Source organism: Eimeria maxima, genomic scaffold (assembly GCF_000499605.1).
Source record: "Eimeria maxima Weybridge genomic scaffold, Emw_scaff55, whole genome shotgun sequence".
NCBI lineage: Eukaryota > Apicomplexa > Conoidasida > Eucoccidiorida > Eimeriidae > Eimeria > Eimeria maxima.
In genome coordinates, this window is record NW_013566591.1 from 29,210 (window position 1) to 50,788 (window position 21,579).

Sequence of the window (21,579 nt, forward strand, 5' to 3'; positions counted from 1 at the left end):
GTTTATTTAGTGAGTCCTATGTGGAGTGAAAACTCCGCGTTATCTGTAGTAATAGTCCGTCCGATGAAGAGAAGATATAGGAAGCAACAAACAACTAATATATGGGAATTACCATACCAAAAATGCCTGCCATAAAAAAAAAAAAAAAATGGGCATGTCTCTTTTAGGGCGGTGGGTCAGCTCGGACGCCATACTCCTGACCACGCCATGGCTGTTGCCGAAGCAGATATTTTAAGACTGTATGTGTTGGATATTGCATCACACTGAAACCGAAAGTGGCTGCCAGGCCCGCCTTATATTCCCACAGCTTATTTGTGAAGCCCCCCACGTTGTTCCTGCAGGCGATATGCATAGCGCTTGGAGGACTGCGCTGCTGTTTGCAGACTATTGTCAGCTTTTCTTGCTCCTGAGTCATCCGATGAGCTGAAAGCAAAGGCAAAAAGGGCACTCAAAGTGCGTGGGGTGGGGTATCCCTTTCGTAGCTGAATCACTGCCGCCAATATCGGCCACAATAAGGTTAACGTGCCTTTCGATATATCCTGCTTCCCTACAGAATATAATACAGATGTGCACACATTTGACAGCGCTAGAAAGCCTACTTGGCGAAGCCCCCCCGTCAATACTCAAGTAAGGACACCGCTGATGTAAAAGGAGAGAGTCATCTGGAATAAACTTTCAGTTTGCCTATCTAGAAAAAGGAGCTAACATACGGCCGGAAAAGACTAAAAGCACACCAGATTTGTTGCCGTTGTCTGCTCTTGCATATTGATTTGTATAGTCTTCAAGCTGACATCTATTAGCTGGGGGGCCTCGTTTCATTTGCGCAGGTGCATTGTGCAACAGTTTGCCAAAGTGCTTCCTAATGATCCCAAAGCGCGCAGAGCCTTTGTACAAACAGGCGCGCTGGAGACATTGTTGGTGAGACTGCACCCAACAGGAGTCAGTGGGCCAGAAAATTTCTAGGCGCATCGTGTGCGTTTGCTGGCATGGCACAATGTAGTTTTTTCACTACCATTCCAGAGATTGCTTTTGTGGATGCTTAGAATACCCCTTCTGTGCAGAAAATACGTGAGACGGAAGCTGCATCAGAAATTCTGGACTACATTCAAAGCGTGTGCAACCTATATCCACCAGAGGTCGTCAACTATTACTCCCCAGGCTATTCGGGTATGGCAGGTTCTGTAGTAATCCTATAGCTTTGATGATTTGTTGAGTATTAAATGCTCCTAGGATGGCGTTCTCGCGTTAGCAGGAGAGCGTTTGGGGACGCCGTACAAACATATATGACCCGTGGGAGACAACCGAGAAACCCGTGTTGCACTCCTGTGCCGTAACCTCATCATGGGCAACCAAGCCTTCCTAGCTGTTTGTTTGCTTCTCTGCTTCGCAGCAATCTTAATGGAGAAGATTGACGCTCAGGCATAGTTTGCAATCCCAGTGAATCTGCACGGTGCTTCCTGTCTGCTAAGAGTAATCTCGAAAGGGCATCGCGTCAGGCACTCCCATTGTATCCAATGGTCACGCAGAGCTTTACCGGAGTAGGCAAGCATAGGGGTTTGCAAATGACCAAGACTCCTGTGCAGCAGCGCTAGGAATGTCCTAGCAAGTGTCGCTCGACTAAAAGACAGAGCCGGGTAATGTACAAGTCTGTTTGTTGACGTGCATGGTTTCAATTCTTCCGGTGTTTAAGGACGACTATTTTGCCTTCACGCGCGGACGGTCGCTTGGCCGGACAAAAGCAGTTACAGACACGGGACCATTTTGGGGATTCACCAAATACACACCACTAGACAGCCTAAAGGACCTTTTTGGCGGTACACCGGATACATATGCCAAGTTTTAATAATATGCTAGCATGCCACCTGTACGGTGCTTCTTATTCCGCTAGGGTGAAAGTATCACTAGATAACGCAGCATTTGTCCAGGACTGGGACAGTAACGCGGCATATGTACAGGACTGGGATAGTTTTAGCTACAATGTAATAGTGCAGCAGCTGGCAGGGGCAATTTCAGCAGCAACCTATTACTCTTGCCTAGAGGTACGACGATCCACAGTAGCACGACTAACAACAGCAACAACACTTGCCGTGGGAAAAATACTTAGTGGTGCCGCTTTTCGCCGGATATAGCTGAGATTTACCGGTGTTTCTGCCGTGTATAGCCCTAGAACTTATGAACACTGTATTAGAACTCGACCCCCGCCATTAGCCTGCATTCAATACTGGCGAGTAGTAGCCACAAAAGGTGCGGTTCAACCAACTGCGTTTACTTGTACACAATTAAGCTCTCCTTATAAAAGTGGTGTCCATAACTCCGCTTACTTGTAGGGTAGCTGTGAATAGGGTGGCTTCGAGTTTGGGGCCCCAGCTTGGGGGCCCCACGGAGCATTGAACAAGAAGAAAAAAGTGCGTATTTGAACAACAGTATATATAGGGATGGCCTGCGCTTTCGGGTGTCCTGTCGGCACTCATCTAGGTCTCCCGCGGCAACCCATCCAGGGCGGTGCGCTGCTGAGTACGGAGCAATTCTCTCGCCCTTCATAATCCAGAACCGGTAAAGGCGTGCCCCGCTTTGTGCTGCGGAGGCAAAGAGAATGACGCCTGCAGCGCTATGAGGCGCATGCCGCCTGATTGGTGGATGAGGTCCTATGTGATTGTGTGTTGGAGACCTTTCAGATTTTTTCTACACGGGCTTTTCATGTAGGTTAGCTGTAAACACCAGGGAACTACGTAAAAGAGACTAGTGTTCGGAAGTTCTGTGGCAATGCGTTTAGCCCCCACCCATGCGTAATATCTATCTTTCTTAGCTTTCGGTTTAACTGCCTGCTATCCGCGTTCTCTACATTATTCTACCTGATTTCACTCCGCTGCGTTATCGTTTGCAGCAAATGCTAGACTATTTTATAGCTGCTGCTTTAGGTTTAAATGCAGTTACATATATCTCCCTCTAGGTTTCTGTCTCTCCTATGGGCATGGAGAAAGCCTTCGTCATAAGTTGGGCGGTAAAATTATGGGACTGTGGGAGAAGGCTGGTCCAAATATTTTGGGAAAAAGAAGAGGAACACGCGGCATGCAACAAGTCTGCAAGCAATTTGTTGGCCAAAACACGGACACATCTCTTTAAGCTCATTACGGTATCAAGTTGATGACGTGCAATCCACTATTTTGGACATCGTCGAACATGTCCTTGTAAATAGCGGTGAACACTGTAAAGACATTTCTGACCTGGGTAGCAAATTTTGCATTTTCTGCCCTTACGAAGTACACTAGACAAAATCAAACAATATCACCTAAAGAGCAGCTCCGCAAAAAAAAAAGTCTGGAATGCTTTCCTAAGATTTAGCTTCCACCTAGGCTGAAATTGGTATGCCACAGAAATCAGGACGCAATTAGACGGCATACGACAAGTGCGTTTCAGAGTTCGATGGCGGGAGGGGAGCAACTGATATTTGTAGTGTGCTTCACAACAATTTGGGTGTTACGCAGGCGTACATATATATAGCAATTGTTGTTGCTGTTCCTGCAGCAGGGAGTTTCGGTAGAGGCAATGGGCAGGCCGACCGTTCATTTATAGACCGGGTGGCTGATATGAATAAAATAGTTGTTTTTAGGCTTAGCCATTCGCTGCCCTGATAACAAGGGAAGTCTATGCTTAAACATGAATTGAAAAGGCTTGTCATTTTCTGGTTTTAACCGGGCAATTTTCGGCTGCTCATCGTAAAAGGATTTCGTCATGGAAGTGAATCCTCCCATGCAACTGCTGCGTGCTTGTACACATTGACCAAAACATCTTTATACTTGGCTGCGTGCTAGAACACTGTAAAGACTTTTCTGACCTGGGTAGCAAATTTTGCATTTTCTGGCCTTACGATGTACACTAGACAAAATCAAACAATATCACCTAAAGAGCAGCTCCGCAAAAAAAATAGTCTGGAATGCTTTCCTAAGATTTAGCTTCCACCTAGGCTGAAATTGGTATGCCACAGAAATCAGGACGCAATTAGACGGCATACGACAAATGCTTTTCAGAGTTCGATGGCGGGAGGGGAGCAACTGATATTTGTAGTGTGCTTCACAACAATTTGGGTGTTACGCAAGCGTACATATATATAGCAATTGTTGTTGCTGTTTCTGCAGCAGGGAGTTTCGGTAGACGCAATGCGCAGGCCGACCGTTCATTTAGAGACCGGGTGGCTGATATGAATAAAATAGTTGTTTTTAGGCTTAGGCATTCGCTGCCCTGATAACAAGGGAAGTCTATGCTTAAACATGAATTGAAAAGGCTTGTCATTTTCTGGTTTTAACCGGGCAATTTTCGGCTGCTCATCGTAAAAAGATTTCGTCATGTGTATATCACGAGGGTTCAATTCTATGTTTTTGTCGTTTTCCGTCCATTTTTTTGTTATTCTAAGTAACATTCTCCTAGGCAGTGTATTTGTCGTTTTCCGTCCATTTTTTCGTTATGCTTAATAGCATTCTCCTAGGCAGTGTATTTGTCGTTTTCCGTGCATTTTTTTGTTATCCTAAATAAGTTTCTGCTAGGTAGCCCAAAAGAATTGTAAAGGGGTTTGCCCCCATTGTTTGGTTCTACTCAGATATTGGTAACGCCGATTCACCAGTTGTGGGCAACGAACGAAAGCGTGAATGCGTACGAGTAGATGCCAATTCTTGAAACATGCTGTGAGAAATTGCTAAAAGTACACCAAAAAATTTCTAGCCACCAGCATGCAGTTGGTATTTCAAGCTAAAGCCGGCCACCTTACACTGTTTAGCAAGGTAACAGCTCATAGATTCCCACAGAGCGCTGTTGTAGGGCTCATTATAAGTCAACAAATTTCTAGCTTCTACCGTGCACTGGGTCCTAAAAGATAATCCCGGGCTCATCAAAGTGTTTAGGAAGATAACAGCTTTTAGATTGGTACAAAGTTCTTTTGTGTCTGTGGCGCATCGGGAGAAGCCAACAAAAAAATGCGCTTTACCGCACCACACCTACGATTTGCCATCGAATGGTTTAACACTCGCAGAATCCGAAGATATCCTAGGACAATGATCCGAAACTTTACGAGCGCACAGGCCTATTGCCGTGCTAGTGGAAGAATTTGACAACAACGAATTCATCTGGTTTTCCCCCAAAAAGTGTATGTGTTTGAGTGCGCGCCACAATACCGCCGAAAATTCTTGGTTCGAGGAAATTCTTAACCTCCTAACGACGTCATCGTAGTGCTATTTTGCTAGTGCTTGTGCCTATTCCCAACAATTGGAATTGGATTAGATCTTGTAATATTGCGTGAGCTTTTGGATATCAAGGTGTTCCGTACTGGTTCAGGGGGACATCTCGAATGGCAATAAGGAGCACAAAAATATAGAAATCACATCAGCGGTAAAACATTCAAAGAAAAATCGACAGAGAAAATATTTTTTCATAACTGGTATACTCCACTGTATGCAATGTTATTCTCATATATTTGCGAATATCGGCAGTCAGCAACAGTGACCACGTAATACTGTTGCTACAAGTGAATGACTAAACACAGCCAGTAGAGAGCATCCGCTGAAAGAACCCACGCATGTTCATGTCTATCTGGTTAAGGAAGAACCATAGAATCATACCGTCTTTACGTGTTTCTCTGCGGATTTACAAAGAATGTAGTAGCAAAAGCTCATGCTCTTTTGGGCGAGCGGCATGTTCGCACGTTGACAAAAGTAAATGCCACCCGGAAGATACAGACAACAGGGTAAATAAGCTTACCTCGAGAAGCAGAACTTTCACGAGATTGAACAAGGCTGAGCTAAAAAATATAAACGGGTTTCTAACAGCTGGTCGTTGAGAGCTTGCTGTACCATCTACCCCCATTTAGCTACGCCTGCATGAATATTAGAATATATTTGCATTGAGGGCGCTGCAGGAGACAACGAGTCGATGCTTCATACTTCATAGCTGCCTATTTACAAATTAACGACAACAGCAAGAATACGTTCGTGCGGAAAGATAATAAACCTGCCTATTCATAAATGTAGAAATAGCTTACATATGTACATGGATAGATATTTTTGAAAACAGCAGAAACGGGAACTTGAACATAGCAGCGCAAACGCCTCTAATCAAAAAAGTACAATATAGAGTCTTCAACGGTCACTACTAAACTCTAGGAACAATTTCCAGTCTTCGCCAGAGACTGCCGAAGGGACACTAGCTGGAGAATCACACGAAAAGTTTAATCGAAATCCATGCATATTTCGAATTTTTTTAAGTTTTTTTAGCCTCTTGTGAATGCTGTTCCTGCTTCGCTCTTTTTGCGGCACTTGAATAATTCAATTTTTTTACGACAGCTATCCTTTGCCGGTTTTGTGGTTCGTCCCTGCTGACCGACGCCTGAAAGTCTCCCTTGCCTCCTAGGGCACGCTCACAGCAGCCTGAGTATGCGTTCAGCTTTATACTCATCCACACCCCATATCGACCATATCACGAAGCCTATTGACCAGGTGTCTTTTTCAGCTCAAATTTAGCTCCAGATAAACTTCTTTTTGCGCCGCCATCGGGCGATCCAAAAGCGCTAGTTCATGGTGCACAACAGCCAGCTGGTTCACAAGGTAGCCTTGCTTTTTATTCTTTTCACTGCATAGAAAATCAATTCTCAAAAATTGCTTTTGCATGTATTTTCCTTCTACCAAGAGGATCGCTCTGCGCCATTGCCTCTACAACTTGCGTTAAGGATCTTTTTTCACTTTATTTTGGTCGGCTCTCGCATTGCAAAACCACTACTGGCGCCGTCTAGTGGGAAATACAAGATGATTCACTCGACTGAACCATGATATTTGGACCCACTAGCAAGTTTCTGCTCCTGCATAGCACTACCAAATTGACGCATTTTTCCAAATATTCATTAATTTAGCCTGCGAGCTTCCCGGTATTCTGAAGCAGGAAAATTTGATCTCAAAGCTCCCCATCTAGCAAATAGCTAAATGCGACTTGCAGGAAAAGCCAAAAATTCCTAAAATTACCTCGTTCACCTCCACGAGTTATTGGTACCCAAAAACATAAGCTTAAATCAGCGGTATGCTTATCAGCTCACAAACGCCAGCTTTTCGGGTGTGCGAACAGAAACAAAGCGGGCAAGCCTTCAGCCAGAATACTGTCCGTCGGTACCACAGTTTATTCCTAATGTAGCTGATGGCTGGCTACCCACGCGTATGATACAGCGACCTGTTTGCACCCAAGTATGGTTATGCACCGGGCTCCCAGCTTAGCCCTCTGCATTCAAGATCGCATGTTGCAGGAGCGCCAACACTATTCACCAAAATGCTTGTGCCGTTTAGGACCACCACACTGGCAACACACAAAGAATGTTGGCGGCCTCATCACCATAGACCCCGGCATTCCGCCACATTCCTGATACCCAGAGGCCTCGGCTATATAGCGAGTCACCGGCATGGCTTATCTGCAGTTACGGACTGTTATAAGGAACAGAGAGTCACCCACTGCACACTTCCCAACGGAGCCAACCTCAAACACCGCTTTTGCAAAATATACCCTTGCGCCTAATGCACAGGAACCAGCATGCTCTTTTACGTCAATTGGCAAGTAGGTAAAGCATTTTAGTTGGACACCATGACACCTGATTTCTGCTTCTTCACGCTTCACCCACACACCGCGGATGCGGCTGCATGCACCCACTATAAGTCCATACGCATTCGCCAGCACCACGTCTCCACGGAGCATTCTCCAGCACCACGTCTCCACGGAGGTACATCCAACGTTGGCGCATGTTACGCCGCCTCTTCTTCCCCCTTGAAGTGTTGACGTGCCGTCCTTCGACCGCCCTACTTTGCGCTAGTTTGAGCATTTCTATAGGAAGCGGAAGCCCTAACCACCTACGAACAAACGTGGTTAACAAGCAGCCCGAAAAACTTTAAGGACATACATAATGGAGCAGCATGGTCGGTGAACACACCAACAAACGCGAAATTTTTCAACCAGGCGCGCTATCCCATCCAGCTGTCTTGCTCATACCTCTGGCTAGCTTAACAGTCGCAGTAGCTCTTGCAGGGAATGCTAATCTTGCGTGCGGACTTCTCCGTGCTGGAGCAACAAGCAGAAGCTGCAACGTGGGCACATCTCCCACAGCAAATGGTGGTACCTTCATTTCCTCTACCTAGTGTGCCGTATGTTTTGGCTTTACCACCCAATCGCTGACCGCCAGTCTGGTGCTCAGCACAGCGCTACACCTAATGCACAGGCCAGCTGCAACCTCGTAATTCGTGTCTCACAAGTGGGAAGCGTGATTTATGCTCTGTGTTCTAAGACTCTATCCCCTGGATCCGTTCTATTGTGAATCTGTATCTACTGCATTTTCCTGTGTTGCTGCGATCCTACATATTACGCCTTACGTGAACTCGCAGAGCTTTCGCATGGCCTTTACACGCCTCCTCGCCTCCACTCAGCCATATTCTATATTGCAGATGTGAGCGTCGCAGCTCCTAAATTTCCGTTAATCAGATACAGATTACCGACGAAAGGGTGGATACGTACCCACCGACGTTCGGCGTGAATGCTGCACATATCCGCCATCAGAACTCTTTACTACAGGCAGATTCCCATGGTGACTACTTTCTGGATTCACTCCAAATTACATATTTTTTTTAGGTTGCCTGGTGCGCGCCGTACAGTTTTGCTGTAGCTGTGGGGCTGAAAAGCTTCGGCGGTTTAAGAGCCCTGCATGGACATCACTCGGGGATGCTAAACATGAGAAAACAATAGGACGTGTCGCATCATTCCGCTCTGTCTAGCCCTGACGTGCAAGGAATTCTCTACTAGGAATCTGAAACTACAAGGGCAAGCACAGCACAGTCGCCATTACTACTGGGCATGAGCCAACTGGAACACTAGCAGACTCCGGGAAAGGATGCCCTTTCGTCTTTAGATATCGAGCCTTCCACACAATGTGAAATGTGACACTAGGCCCTTAATCGGCCGTGCCTATGTTAAAAGTTCCCATGGAATGAGCACGGCCGAACTGTCAGGCCTGACTTCCAAGCTTGTGGTGCAATACTTAGGAATAGCATGAATCTACTACAGTGAGTTGCGAAACGCTCTACGTGCAGTGGTTCATGGATTCAAAAACTTGGGGATGGGTACTCCATGAGAATGGAGAAAAGGTGAACCTGAGTACAGAATCGTCTGCTGAGGCATTGAAGTAGTGGACACTGGCTGCGACCGAGCACATGAGCAACAATGTGTTGGGTAGACCAAGTGGCAGTAATGCCACTCTCGCGCTGTGTCTTTGTTGGTGTGATTCAACTACCTCCACGCTTAGGCATTTGCTACAGCGCGAGTCAAGCCAAAAGTCTTGTTACTGTGCTGGGTGTGCTCTGCAGCCCATGTGTCAGCAGCATTCTAATCGCACGCACTACAGTTGACCGATTGACGGAAGGGAACGCGATGATGAAACCAGCTGTAATCAGCAGTTGCCTACATGTTAGTTGTTGCTGGTTGCTGCAGGATTTTGAGTAGGGCAGTCTAAGCAGGTTGCCCTATATATAGGGTATATGTTTTGCGCCCGTATAAACCACGTGTTTGTATAGGGCAGCGGTAGAACCTTCCATCTGGCCTTCGTTCTTCTCAGTGGTGCCTATGTCCTGCTATACTTTTGAATTGTCGTCTCTACCTAGGTACAATCTGGATGGAATTCTGAATGCAGCAGTTGTAGGTCCCAGTCATTAGTGTGCAGAGGGAATCAGCAGGGTTCCGAGGGACATTTGACAGGCGGCACCGACGATAGTTCTGCTTGCAGAGTAATGAGAAGCACTTCCATCTGCTGTGTAGGTTAATTTACAGCTTCCATTACTCTCCGTTCCTTCCATGTCTTTTTTCTCTGCAGTAAGTGTTGACACAGCTGAGTAAAACTTGCCAGTTGTTTTTGGTTGCACACGACGTGAGTTTTGTTTACTTCGTTGGAGTTCCGGTCATGGATACCTGGACATTTCCCCAACTACATTTGCAATTCCCTTAAACCCAACGCGCACTATCTGGCATATTAGGGTGACTTCACTAACCAGAACTAACTTTGCTCTTCACCCTCAGCATCTGAATAATATAGCTAGCTTATATAGTTCAGTAAGGCTGCCAATTCGCATTGCCGTTAAAGCCGCGAAAGGTATTTTAGGCACGTGCGTGCTCGGGTTAAGAAGCACTGAACGTGGTGTTCTGTGAGGCCTGCATCAACTGAAAAATTATTTGATGGAGAAGACGGCCCTCAGAAAACACTACCTTTGCCGGTTCTCCAGGACAATATCGAGGGCACCATACAGCTGGTTCTCGGCTTTAGTGGAAGAAACCGGCAACGGTAGTGTTTTCTGGCGACCGTCTTCTCCATCAAAGGATGTAGGCTAGCATGCGTCTTCACGGAGTAGTCAGGGAGCGATGCAGCATCTGGCTCTTCAAAGCAGCTCAGCACTTCGTTCTGGCAAGCCTATGCAACCGACAATGAAAACTGTCCTTATTTGTTCTTCCGGAGGAGGTAGCGCAAGCAATTTTATCATACTGCGTTGTCTAGTACGCAGACCTAAGCACCATGCGAGAGCGATCTCCACTGTGGTCGATGTATAGGGAATTGATCAATGTCGAATCGTGTCATATGCTGAAGACCTTCATATCAACTATTTGAGCCCGTATTAGCTCAAAACCCCATACTTACAAAGTCCTTTGCAGCATCGCAGGACTGAGTCAAAAGACATCTGGGTGTAGGGGTTGCAATGGACTTCATACAAGTTTTGCCGCGAGTCGAAACTCTTAGACAATCGATTTTGGCACTACACAGAGTTAATATGCGTACGTCATTCCATTATCCAGGCCCCTGCAGGGCTTGCACAAATGGTAGGTTTGTTATTTACCCTTTCGACGTCTTCGGCATGAACTGTAGTATACCTAAGAACATTGCTGCAGCCACACTTGGGGACTTTGGGTTGATCGGGGGCGCATACAACCCATAGCGTTCAAGAGGCAGCAAAGGCAGTTTGTAGTATGCTATGCGAAGAACGAACGGAGGCTTCCTGGCTAAGGTGACACTACGCGTTTCCTGTTGTACCTGGGTGTTCGTTGTCGCAGCCTGCACTGGGTTGCACTGTAGATTTGCAACAGATATAAAAAAGACAACTTGACATGAATGCGGCTATTTCGTGGAAGCGGACTACCCTCCCTTCTCGCAACAGCACCTCTGCATAGACTTCAAGCTGTGCACACAGATACAGGTGGCCCGCGTTTCCCCTCTTGTTAGGCGGATGATCCAGCTGATCAGCAGAACAAAGCAACTCCATTTAGGGAGTTGCTTTGTCCTTATCAGTTGGACTATCCACCTCCAATGTTCTCCAGCTGCTGTGTACATTGCGCATTGCTTCTGCTGCTACGTCCCCTACCTGCCCAGCATATTACATCATACTTTATGTTGCGTCTATTCTTGAGAGTAGGTTGTCTCCCGCGCCTCCTGCGTGCTTTGCAGGTAGGTGCTTGCCCGCACTAAAAAGTGGGAAACCCAAAGGCGAACGGAGCAATACGAACACCACCAATATATCCTGTTTTCCTCCATCTTCCCTGTTGTCACTGCCCCCTTGATGCAACACGTTTTCATCTGTGCTCTCGTCCTCAGTACAGCAGCCACAAGCATTGCTGAATGTTGAGCATATACTTCGCCATTGCGCTTGCATATTGTTCACTGGTTGCTGAAGGCCAAGTAAGCAATTACACAGTGATACTCCACCAAGAGAACTTGGCCGTGATTTTACCTTGGAGTCCCTTGCAAGAGTTGTTGCACCCATATGCACATCAACTCATGGATGGGCGCCAGCTCGGAGCTGCGGGTGCGACACACTTGATTCCTTGCGAATGGATTAATCAGGATACCTAGCGGTTGGTCTGAATTCCCGGCATAAAATGCCGAAGACAGCGTGAAAAAGGCTGAATGCTCCTGCACAGGGTCCGTGGGATAATTGGCCGCCCACTTTTGCTGGTATTGCCAGAGGAGTTCTCATCGAAATGCAAAGTAGATACCATAGGGCGTAATTTTTCGTTGCCTGTTCGTGAGTAAGCTGAAGAATGTGGCTTTTGCTTCTTTTTGCCAAAAGTTTGTACCTCACGGTAACAATGGCTCGAGCCAGCCATTGTAGGGATATGCCGGCTTGTGCGGTATAATGCTTTCTCGAGTCGGCGTGTCAATATGTATTGCATTTACTAGCGCTCCTTACACATTTGGTTGATTAGAGCACAAGAGCTTGTGTTACAAGTGCTGCTCCTCCTTCTCTTGCTTACTCCTCTCAAAAGGCTGTTATGGAAAAAATTTGGCCACATAGTCCGGCACGGTTAGGCGGCGACATAGCGAGGAGTAGGCCACTAGTCTCCAGATATTGCCGCCCCAGGCTGGGTGAAAACAATAATTTTAGTAACCACTATCTGTGGCTCATGCCGGTGGAATCCGCTGTACCGTTATGATACTGAGAGGGTGTCGGCCGTGGGCAACGCAGATGCACTTTGCCACAATGACGTCCCACGGATAGAGGGGCAAAAACTAGAAAACTTCGTCGCTCCCCTTAGGAAATCACTGTTGGAATGTTCCCCGTGTAAGAAAACGCATTTATGTTAAAGTTCACAACTTTGGCGCTGGCCAGTCAACTTTTCGTTTGAAATGACTTTACCAGTGCTCGTTTGCATTTTATGTTAAGGATCGTACTGTGCCTAGCCGGTAGGCCGTAAGGCGATCCAGTGTCTGGCTATTCAACATAATTTTCTTTTTCAAGTTCCTAATTATGGCTTCAATTTCAGTCACTCGATCCTCTATGTCGCGTATGTCTGATTCCGCGAACTGCTGAAACTCTTGTACTGCAGTTTCCTCTGCCATCTGCCGTCTAGTGCGGAGGCACGTGTCTCCGTCAGCCTCTGGTTTGGATGCATCCAAACATCCAACTAGTCCAACGCCATTACTGTCAACGCATGCACCTGATTCGGAGCCACAAGAGGAACATAACATGCCAGACTCAAGAGACGGTCGGTGTATATTAACTAGTTGATGGTCCAGCCATAGAGGCAACTGAGAGGCAACTGAAACGCAAGTGTGTCACAGAACATACCAAGACTGGATACAGCTCGTGCGGCTTCTTGCAGCAATTCAACAGCTTGGTCAACACAAGGGTTTTGTGCTGCTGTGCTATTCGGAGAGGAGCCGAAGGCGCTAGTGCCTTCCAGCAGACCAATATCATCACGCAGCATTTCCACCGGTGCACTGTGAGGCTCCACCCGACCTGCCATGACAGCAGCCTGATTCCTCTGTTCTATAAAAGGTATGCGATTTGGTGGTGGGTGGAAACTGAGCCTCAACTTCAGCAAACTCGGTTGATCTTGACCGGCACACTTTGGCCAGGAGGATACGCAGCGGCAAGAGGTCGCCACCGGCTTTCACAACTGGCTACCTCAACCCAGGTACAGTTTCTTGGTTTAATCCTTCATAATATCACTTGTAAGGTTTTCCAAGAGCTACGGGGTGGAACGTTGTGGAAATTCCTCCAATTCGACGGCCACTCGATTTCCTTGGCAAATGCCGTGGATGGCGGCCTCTAGGTCACTTGCGCAGTTCATTGACTCTTTCTTTCCCTATCAAGCCGTGATGTTTATAAACAAATTATAATAAAGCATACATATACTACTGGGGTGTAAGCACAGGCGAAGCATACGTAACAGCCCCACTTTTCCTGGCCAGTCCGGGCCGGTGCGTACATATTCCGAGCCCAAGCCAATGGAACAAGGATGAAGACAGACAGGACACGGGGCTGCAGTCCTGAAGTATTGGTTTTGTATTGCTCTGTTTTGTTGTAAAGTGAACGGAACTTTATCCCGCCATGCTTAAACATTCGAAATTCATTTACCGGCTGCCACTTTGAGTATGGTGCGGGGGAATATACCAATATTGGCTGGACACCATGAAGCTGCATTACCCTCTATAATGTAGGAGGGCACGCCAAAAGAAGTGACATGGAGAAAGCATTTTCTAGGTAGAATAGCGGGGGTAAATACACTATCGTGTACCTGGGTGGAACGCCCTCAATAACGCACCTGCTTACAATGGCAGCCTTCGGGGGCACTAATACTACCCATGCGAACGTTCCTTCGGAGAAAGATGCGTGTCCGCATTGGCGGTGGCGCTCCCTCTTGATGTGGCTACCACAACCCGTCTTGTTAAAGGTTATTTCTGGTAACTACTGCTGCACGCAGCACCTGCGGACAATTGGTGTAACGTATGGAGACAATCGCCCACTAATTTGCTGTAAGAAGCAGAATAAGTCCCCCAGCACTCGAAAAGCCCCGGGGACGTTCTCAAGAATCCCCGTCACAGGCGAGCTAGTTCATTATACTATTGCCGAAGGCGTCCCTGCTGACGTAATACCCGTTCCTGCTATTGAACGGTCCAGCGAGCCTGTCGATGTACCCGAAGGGTCCCCTGTACCCGAGCTTGTTCTGGTTACCTCCGCACCGCGAAGCCGAACCGCCTCTCCAAGCAGAATGGTGGCGTTATCACGCCCTGTATCTCCACCTTCCCATCCCCTGCTTTTCGCAGCTTCAGGAGGCACTGATCAAATAGAAGACCCGCAAAGATTTCTTCTCTACCAACAGACACATCAGAATAGTCCAAGGCAACTTCCATCGCGCTGCAGTGATGACAGCTGCCAGGTCCTCGGTGGAAAACGCCAAAGTCCCTCCGCGGTAGCGGTGGCTAACGTGCCTCCCTCCACTAGAGGAGATACGACCACGTGGCTTAAGGATTTTTCTCCACAAAATGTTACTTCTCTGGTATAGCTCACCCTTCTGAAGCGTGATAAGCCGGGCGAGGTCAAGGTGGTAAATGTAACTTCGTATACATCCAAACGAATTTTCACCAACAAAAGCACTTGAGGAAATCTGACTCATATATATGAACTACCCAGCGAATCTGTATATGCATGCTGGCTTCGTTACTAGCTGGGGTTCTTGCCACGTCGACAGGCATTCCTGCTGTGCTTGAGCGTGGGCTGTTTCAGCAGGCATTGGAGCGTCCTCACTCTCCCACAGGCAGCGCGCCGACCTTGAGTGGACGTAAAATGCCCACACTGGACGTGGTGGACGCATCCCCAGTCTCTGACGAGTTGGATAATACAGAGGGGGCAAGAACGTCACCTGACCATGCCAATCCACTCGTTCAAACAGGGCTGGTTTTACCAATCCAGTTCAAGACGCGTACTTTGCAAGGGCAACATATGCATGCAAACGACTTACCAGAACCCTTTTTCAGTGCACCTATCTGCGGACACCTCGTGGCAGCTGCTGCGGAGCATCCAGAAGAACTTTCTCCTCAGTCGGCAATGGAAAAAAAAACACCGTCTGATCTGAACGGCCGTTGTCGCACTGAAGGAGATGGATCATCTAGTATCAACGGCCCTTGCATACAATTGCACACTGGCTGTGAACCACTGTCGCATCCTGGTGAACCTTCCATACAGTCAACCCAGGATGGGGTCACAAAGCAGTCGGATCTGAGATTTTTGGAATCTAGGCAGCTCCAGAGAGATGTGCAAGAACAAGATTTTAATGAACCTCACCATACCACCAATGAAAAGTGCCTTGCTGACGAAGTCGTGCAACCTATGGACGCTGCGCCTGAGAGGATACGCTCAATCTTAAGTCAAGAGGAACTCCTGGAGGGAGCAGAAAAAAACTTGGACGCGGCAAGTAATGCAATAGCAGAACATGACACCTCTGCGCATGATATGGAAATCAAGAAAGATGATGGGCAATCTACCATTTCCACAACCATATCCCATGGACGGATCCTGCGCTCTAAGACGGTGATTGGCCCCACTTTGTGCTCATCTCCAGTTCCACAGGACACTGCCGTTAGACGAGAGACTGCGCTTGTTCAGTGGAATCACCACGAGAATGCCTCACCGTCCGTAGACTCCACCAGAGGTACGCCGTCATGAGGCCCCGCGTGGAAGGTGAGCAGCGCTGGCGGCATCCGCTTACCCGTTGTCATGCTACAAAGCATCAGGGCCAAAAGCACCTTGAAGAAGAAGCATGACTATACCACTATCATGGAATGCTAGAACGCAGCAAGCATTGCAGCTGTGTTGCTACGATTCCCAACAAATAAGAGTATTGTTGATGCACTTTCTAACCTACCTATTTATTTCTTTCCTGTCCACCTCAGGTCGGCGGAAAACGTACACCCCAGCAGGTAGCCAGTGTGTGCAACAAACTCAGAGTGATGCTCGTGGGTTATCATTTGGTGACGTCCACGTTGAGTGGGCATCTGGGGAAGTTGTGAAGATGCTGACGGACGACATAGATTCATCATGCGGATCGCAGCGACGAGGGACTTATGTTTTTCGTCGGTCCCCTGAGCGCCATAGAGAGTACCTAATTACCAGAAGCACCCCGGAAAACTATTTCACCCCGGATAACCATTTGCCATGTCATCCAACTTCTCCTTTCAGCTCGTGCAGACAAGAAGCAATGATTAAGATATCTGCAGATGCCGAAAATATTCGGCGAGAACCTGGGCAGGAAAAGCAAGGAGTATCAAATACAGGGCCAGAATGTGAAGCGACAATCACGACTGGCAACGCGACACAGAGTGTACGTGACAACAGCAAAACTACCTCTAATATAGTATTTTCAATGGGCCATCATAGTACATTTCAGGGGCAGGTGGGCCATATTGGAAGGAGTCCCATCACAAGGCAGGACAGATCTGCCAAGCATGATATCACTACAGCGTCTAAAGCAGAGGGGACTACTCCATACACACGATTGCCGAGCCCAGCGCACCAGAAAAGAAGGACCGCTCTACAAACCTACAAAGTGCGTCACAGCAAGACTCTGTTGCTAAGACGTCAGCTGCAGAAGCGGCTATGGAGCAGGTCCATCAGAAGGCAAATGAAGGGCACTTGTGGGCGACAGGGACTGGTTATGCGGGGGGGGGAAAGAAACCGACCGCATCACTATGATGACGCAGTAACCGTTCAGCAAGTGGCAGGTGACGGAGGTGGGGAGGAGAGCAGCTGCAACACGAGCAGCCTGAGTGCATCAAATACCACTAAAGACAAAGTTATTGGAGCTCACCTCACTACAAGAGTGCAGCTGTTCGAAAAATTCCCTTCAGCCTTTTCACCTGCGAAAAGTTCTTTAAGTGGCTGCATAGTTCGAGAAAGCATAGTTGAAGCGACCTTGAGAGAACACCATGCCGTCGCAAACGGCTGTGACGATGCAGCGGCCCAAAGTGTGACGGCGAGCAAACCACACCGCATGGGAGCTAATGCTCGCCTTTGCAGCTTTCCTCCACTCAAGCGACGCGCTGCGTCCTGTATAGAATCCATATCACATGTTATCACGCAACAGCAATTCAATAGTGGCCCACCTATGAGCTGCAGGCAGCGCGCTTCCAAATCGTTGTCGTGCAGTGCAGGCTCTCCCGAAGATGCCCAGCAGGCGCTAGTGCTAATTAAGCAACCGAAAGAAGCATATGTGACAGCTCATGTACAGGTAGCTTGTTCGCCAATCGCGGATACACCACGCACGGGAGACGCACTCAGTAAGGAGCCCATGGATAGTGGCCCGAGACGGTCATCGACAGTGCCACCTCGCCGCTCTGAAGCAGATCACGTGTTCCGCTCTGTCTTGGCCCCAGAGGAAGAAGGTACTGTGGCGTTCAGTGGCTGTGCTATTGGTGCAGCATACCCCTGTCCTTTGCTTGTTGGAACCGAAAAACCTTACCAAGAGCCGAGAACGCCACAGGTTTTTCCAATGGAGTTAAGGAGTGACGTTGACTCAAAAACCGACAGGGATCTCATATTTGCCACCAGTAGCCGGATTCCTTACAGCCAACTCACACAAGGCCATGCAGCAAATATGTCTTCAAAGTTACTTCGCGGGTCGGCGACTCTAGCGGATGTGGAGAAATCCGCGCACCTTTTGCACGAACCTGGCCCAGAATCCAGTGCGAGGCCTCACGAGCTACCCCTGGGGCTTTCAGTGACCGTTGCAAGAGGCGTTGCCCAACTAAGCACTGCTGATGGAGGAACAAATACTTTTGATCGCTTTCATGCGCTACCGCACTTTCTTGAACCACACCTTCTTAGAGGTCCGCAAGCAATGCCTTTTACTAGGGGCAGAGAACCGGTGCCTCATATCGCCGACGATCATGCTCCTGAAAAGCCGACCATAAGTCCAGCAGGCATCGCTAATAGTTCCTTTCGGGTTGCTTGTGGGTCTGTGGTGCTCCAACATATGAAGGGATGGGATGGAATCACTGAGGGGGAAGTTACAACAGAGAGTGGGTGTGAACTTCCCCAGAGCGGGATTTTGCCGGGCGGAGGATTCCAGTTTAATGAGAAAACTTCGCAGACGCAGTGCTGTGCAAGAGGTGCAGAGACATCTCTTAACCTGAAAAGCTCAAGCGGAGGCACCTGGGGGTGCGCCGCAGGCAGCTCACTCGGACAGTGCCCGACTGATTTGCAAGAAGAGACTCCAGGTCACCCTTCCCGTGTTCAGCCGTACAGAGTTCTTCCAACAGTGATGCATGGTCAAGGCAGTGGCCAAGAGAATACGCCGGCGTATAGTTACTGCCCAATCACTGTTAACACTAGCCTTCACGGGTTCAGCTGTGGAAGCAGCCAGCCTTCACAAGGTGCTGCACGACATCGCGGCCGGACGGTCGCGCGCGTCTCTGGGGCCCTCAGGAGGGCAACAGCCCATTGTCTGCGCTGTTCTACCGATGGCCCCCGGAGTAGTGGGGTAGGATTCTGTTGTTCGGGAACATGGCAAGACAACACGTATTGTCACGTTCCACTCCTTTGCAGTCATCATATGAGGGAGAGGATTCTGCCGGTGCACCGCCATGGGGCATTGATACGCCACTGCTATCCCCCTCGTACATTGTGCATGAAGGAGGAAGCCTTAAGGTGGAGAATACACAGTCGGCAAAAGCACGTACAATTGCTCAACAAGCAGCTTACAATTCAGCAACAGCAGTTTGAACAATCTCTGCAGCTTCAGCAACTTCAGCTTCAGCAGAGCATGAAACGGGCGAATCACTTAATAAACCGCCTGCACCACGATGGTACATTCAAAAAGCAGCGTTTTAGGCGGAGTCAACGCCAACCAAGATTGCGGCGCAGGAAGACAACCGCTTTTTGTACTCAAGAAGGGCCTGCCGCCTTTCTCGAGGGAGCAGCAGCAGCAGCATTGGCCATTCTCGGTGCATGTGGGCAGCGAGCACACAAGCCGCTTGTTGGTTCTGAAGCCCTTGCTTTCCCGTTGAGTGACCCGACACAGCGGCTGGCCGGCACGTCGAAGACTGAAGATATCGGTGGAGCCGCGGCTGGGCCACCTCCGGAAGTGCAGCAGGAGCCACTGACCCCAAAGGTGCGTAAAGAGGCACTGCCGGAAAAAAGGAGAACGTCACTTGGACCGTCCATGAAGGAAGAATGCGCCCAAAAGTCGCAAGACGAAGTACTCTATCAGACGCTGGGCTCAGATCGAGGTGTTGCTAGGCAATTCCAACGAAACCCTGCACCTATTAAAGAAAGCGATGAATCATTCACTAATCCCCAGCAAAATGAAGCACACTATAAGAGGAATACGTTGCAAACTCAGCGGGCGCCGCCACAGATCTCGCAGCTGGATGCTAGTGAAACGCTGGAAAAGGGTTCGGCCGATTCGGCGGGACCAATGTTACCACGAGCTACAGCCGAACTGCCGTGCCCAAAGTTAGCCATCGGGTTGGAGCTCTCCTTTCCATCTCCAGGGGGAGCTATCCAGTACGAAAGATCATACTCACGGATGGATGTTACTCTTGCACCAGGTCAGCCCGGTATTCGTAGCATTCCTATTCAAAATCTTCAGCCCAAGAGGAGCGTTTCACTTAATTGGGATGGCACTTATGGATGCTGCAAAAACGAGCCACCAGACTCCTTTCCTGATGTGCGAGCTTACCGCAAGTGTAACAGTTTGCCTAGGATGAGCAGTTTAACTCCAAGCCGCCGAAGCTTGAGCACATGCAGCAGGGCCTCCTACTTTGACTCCCACAGCAACAGAGCGGCAATTCGAAACCGCAGCAGTGGGCAGCGAAGGCATTCACACGCTGACACAGCTACCCACAAAGCAAGGGTTATTCCTGTAGTGGAAGGCCTGCATGGAACACCTGCAAAGTACCGATGCAATGCCATTCCTGTGGCATATCACAGGGACCCACGTATATCAATCTTTAGCCAACTTTTTGAAGACAGTTTTCGTAGGGAGAAAAACCTTTTGCTCCTTCGCATGCAAAAACACGTGGGATCCATTTCAATAATCCGACATCAAAGGAATCGGCAAGGAAACAACCTACAACGTACGGCTATGCTGGCCGCAAAAGCCCTAACAAGACACAATGTTCCTTCGCGTAGTGCGGAGACCGCAAAGATCGTCAACGGCAAACCGGCAGTTTCCCCTGCGCTTGGCAGGATAACTGGCTTCAGTGAGGCAGTGAAAGACAAAAAAAGGCTCACTGAAATTTCCGCTATCCCTACGGATGGAAACACCGACAATAGTGGAACTAGCGGAAAGCTACTATTGATGGACGATGCTATTGAGAGGGAATTGTGTCCCCGTCCCGAGTCAGCTTGCCCCACTGCCGCACAGGCAAAAACACACCAAAAAAGCAGCGAATGCATGAATGCTACTCCATCAACGGAAACGCTGGTGCCGCCGCCTCATCGTAAGCAGGACTCTGGCGCCTTTATTCCTGCCATAGAGGCAGAGAGCATAGATAAACTATAGTCAAGTTAGACCCGCAGTGAGGAAGCAACTCTGGGAGGCTTTACCGAGAGCCGAAATTCCAGTAACAGGATACACATCTCTTAAGTGGTTGGCGTGCAATCACACCTCAAGATAGTCGATAAGGCTGCATGCGACAGAGGTCACTGAGCTTTTTAAAAGTGGCTACGCTTGACAATACTGCTCATAATGTCAAGCTTTTTGCAGCGAGACGTCCGTGTATATTTTCCACACTTTCGAAGACTGAGTGCGCACTGGCTGCATATTCGATGGAACTCGGTCTTTTGCTTGCGTCAGAAGAAACTGAAGGCGTCCGTCCTCTTCTGAGAGGGTGTTTTGAATTTTCCGTGCTCCCCGCGCTTGCGTAGAAACGTCATACGATGGTGCACACTCTAGCGATCCCCTGAGCCCCTTTGTTGCTAGACCGAATGCATTCTGACAGTAACAGCAGGCCTCTAGGGAAGATTGAATCAGTCATTTATAGGGCAGTAAAAGCCAGATGAGCTGCACACGCCAGCAGGCCTTCAGAGGTTCTGGGGTAAGCAGGCACTCAAGTGCCTTGGGTAGATGGATAGCTAGACTTATGCATCCCTCTACAGCAGAAGCAATACTACAAAAGTATCACTACCAGGAGTGCTTAGTGCTGGGGGAAGTGGTTTATAATGACTCAGGCCCGCAGAACATTACTTGCAAGTTGCCGGCGTCACGTTCACTGCAATATCAACACCCCTCATAGTGGGAACTACCCAT

General features: G+C 48.5%; 3 protein-coding genes across 3 annotated transcripts; 2 read left to right on the top strand and 1 right to left on the bottom strand.

The window, feature by feature from the left end:
• Nucleotides 1-565: 565 nt before the first annotated feature.
• EMWEY_00008630 (armadillo/beta-catenin-like repeat protein, putative) lies at nucleotides 566-1,425 on the top strand (the record flags this gene model as incomplete). Its single annotated transcript, XM_013482210.1, has 4 exons — nucleotides 566-627; nucleotides 828-918; nucleotides 1,062-1,167; nucleotides 1,391-1,425. The coding sequence occupies 4 exons, from the start codon at nucleotides 566-568 to the stop codon at nucleotides 1,423-1,425; spliced, it is 294 nt and encodes a 97-aa protein (XP_013337664.1).
• Nucleotides 1,426-12,700: 11,275 nt separating this feature from the next.
• Nucleotides 12,701-13,293, bottom strand: EMWEY_00008640 (hypothetical protein, conserved; the record flags this gene model as incomplete). The annotated part of the gene is made up of 2 exons (XM_013482211.1): nucleotides 12,701-12,984; nucleotides 13,116-13,293. The coding sequence occupies 2 exons, from the start codon at nucleotides 13,291-13,293 to the stop codon at nucleotides 12,701-12,703; spliced, it is 462 nt and encodes a 153-aa protein (XP_013337665.1).
• A 1,823-nt stretch (nucleotides 13,294-15,116) lies between these two features.
• Nucleotides 15,117-20,521, top strand: EMWEY_00008650 (hypothetical protein, conserved; the record flags this gene model as incomplete). Its single annotated transcript, XM_013482212.1, has 6 exons — nucleotides 15,117-15,981; nucleotides 16,223-16,650; nucleotides 16,975-18,045; nucleotides 18,307-18,485; nucleotides 19,191-19,885; nucleotides 20,517-20,521. 6 exons carry the CDS (start codon nucleotides 15,117-15,119, stop codon nucleotides 20,519-20,521), a joined length of 3,243 nt encoding a protein of 1,080 aa, XP_013337666.1.
• Between the last annotated feature and the right edge of the window lie 1,058 nt (nucleotides 20,522-21,579).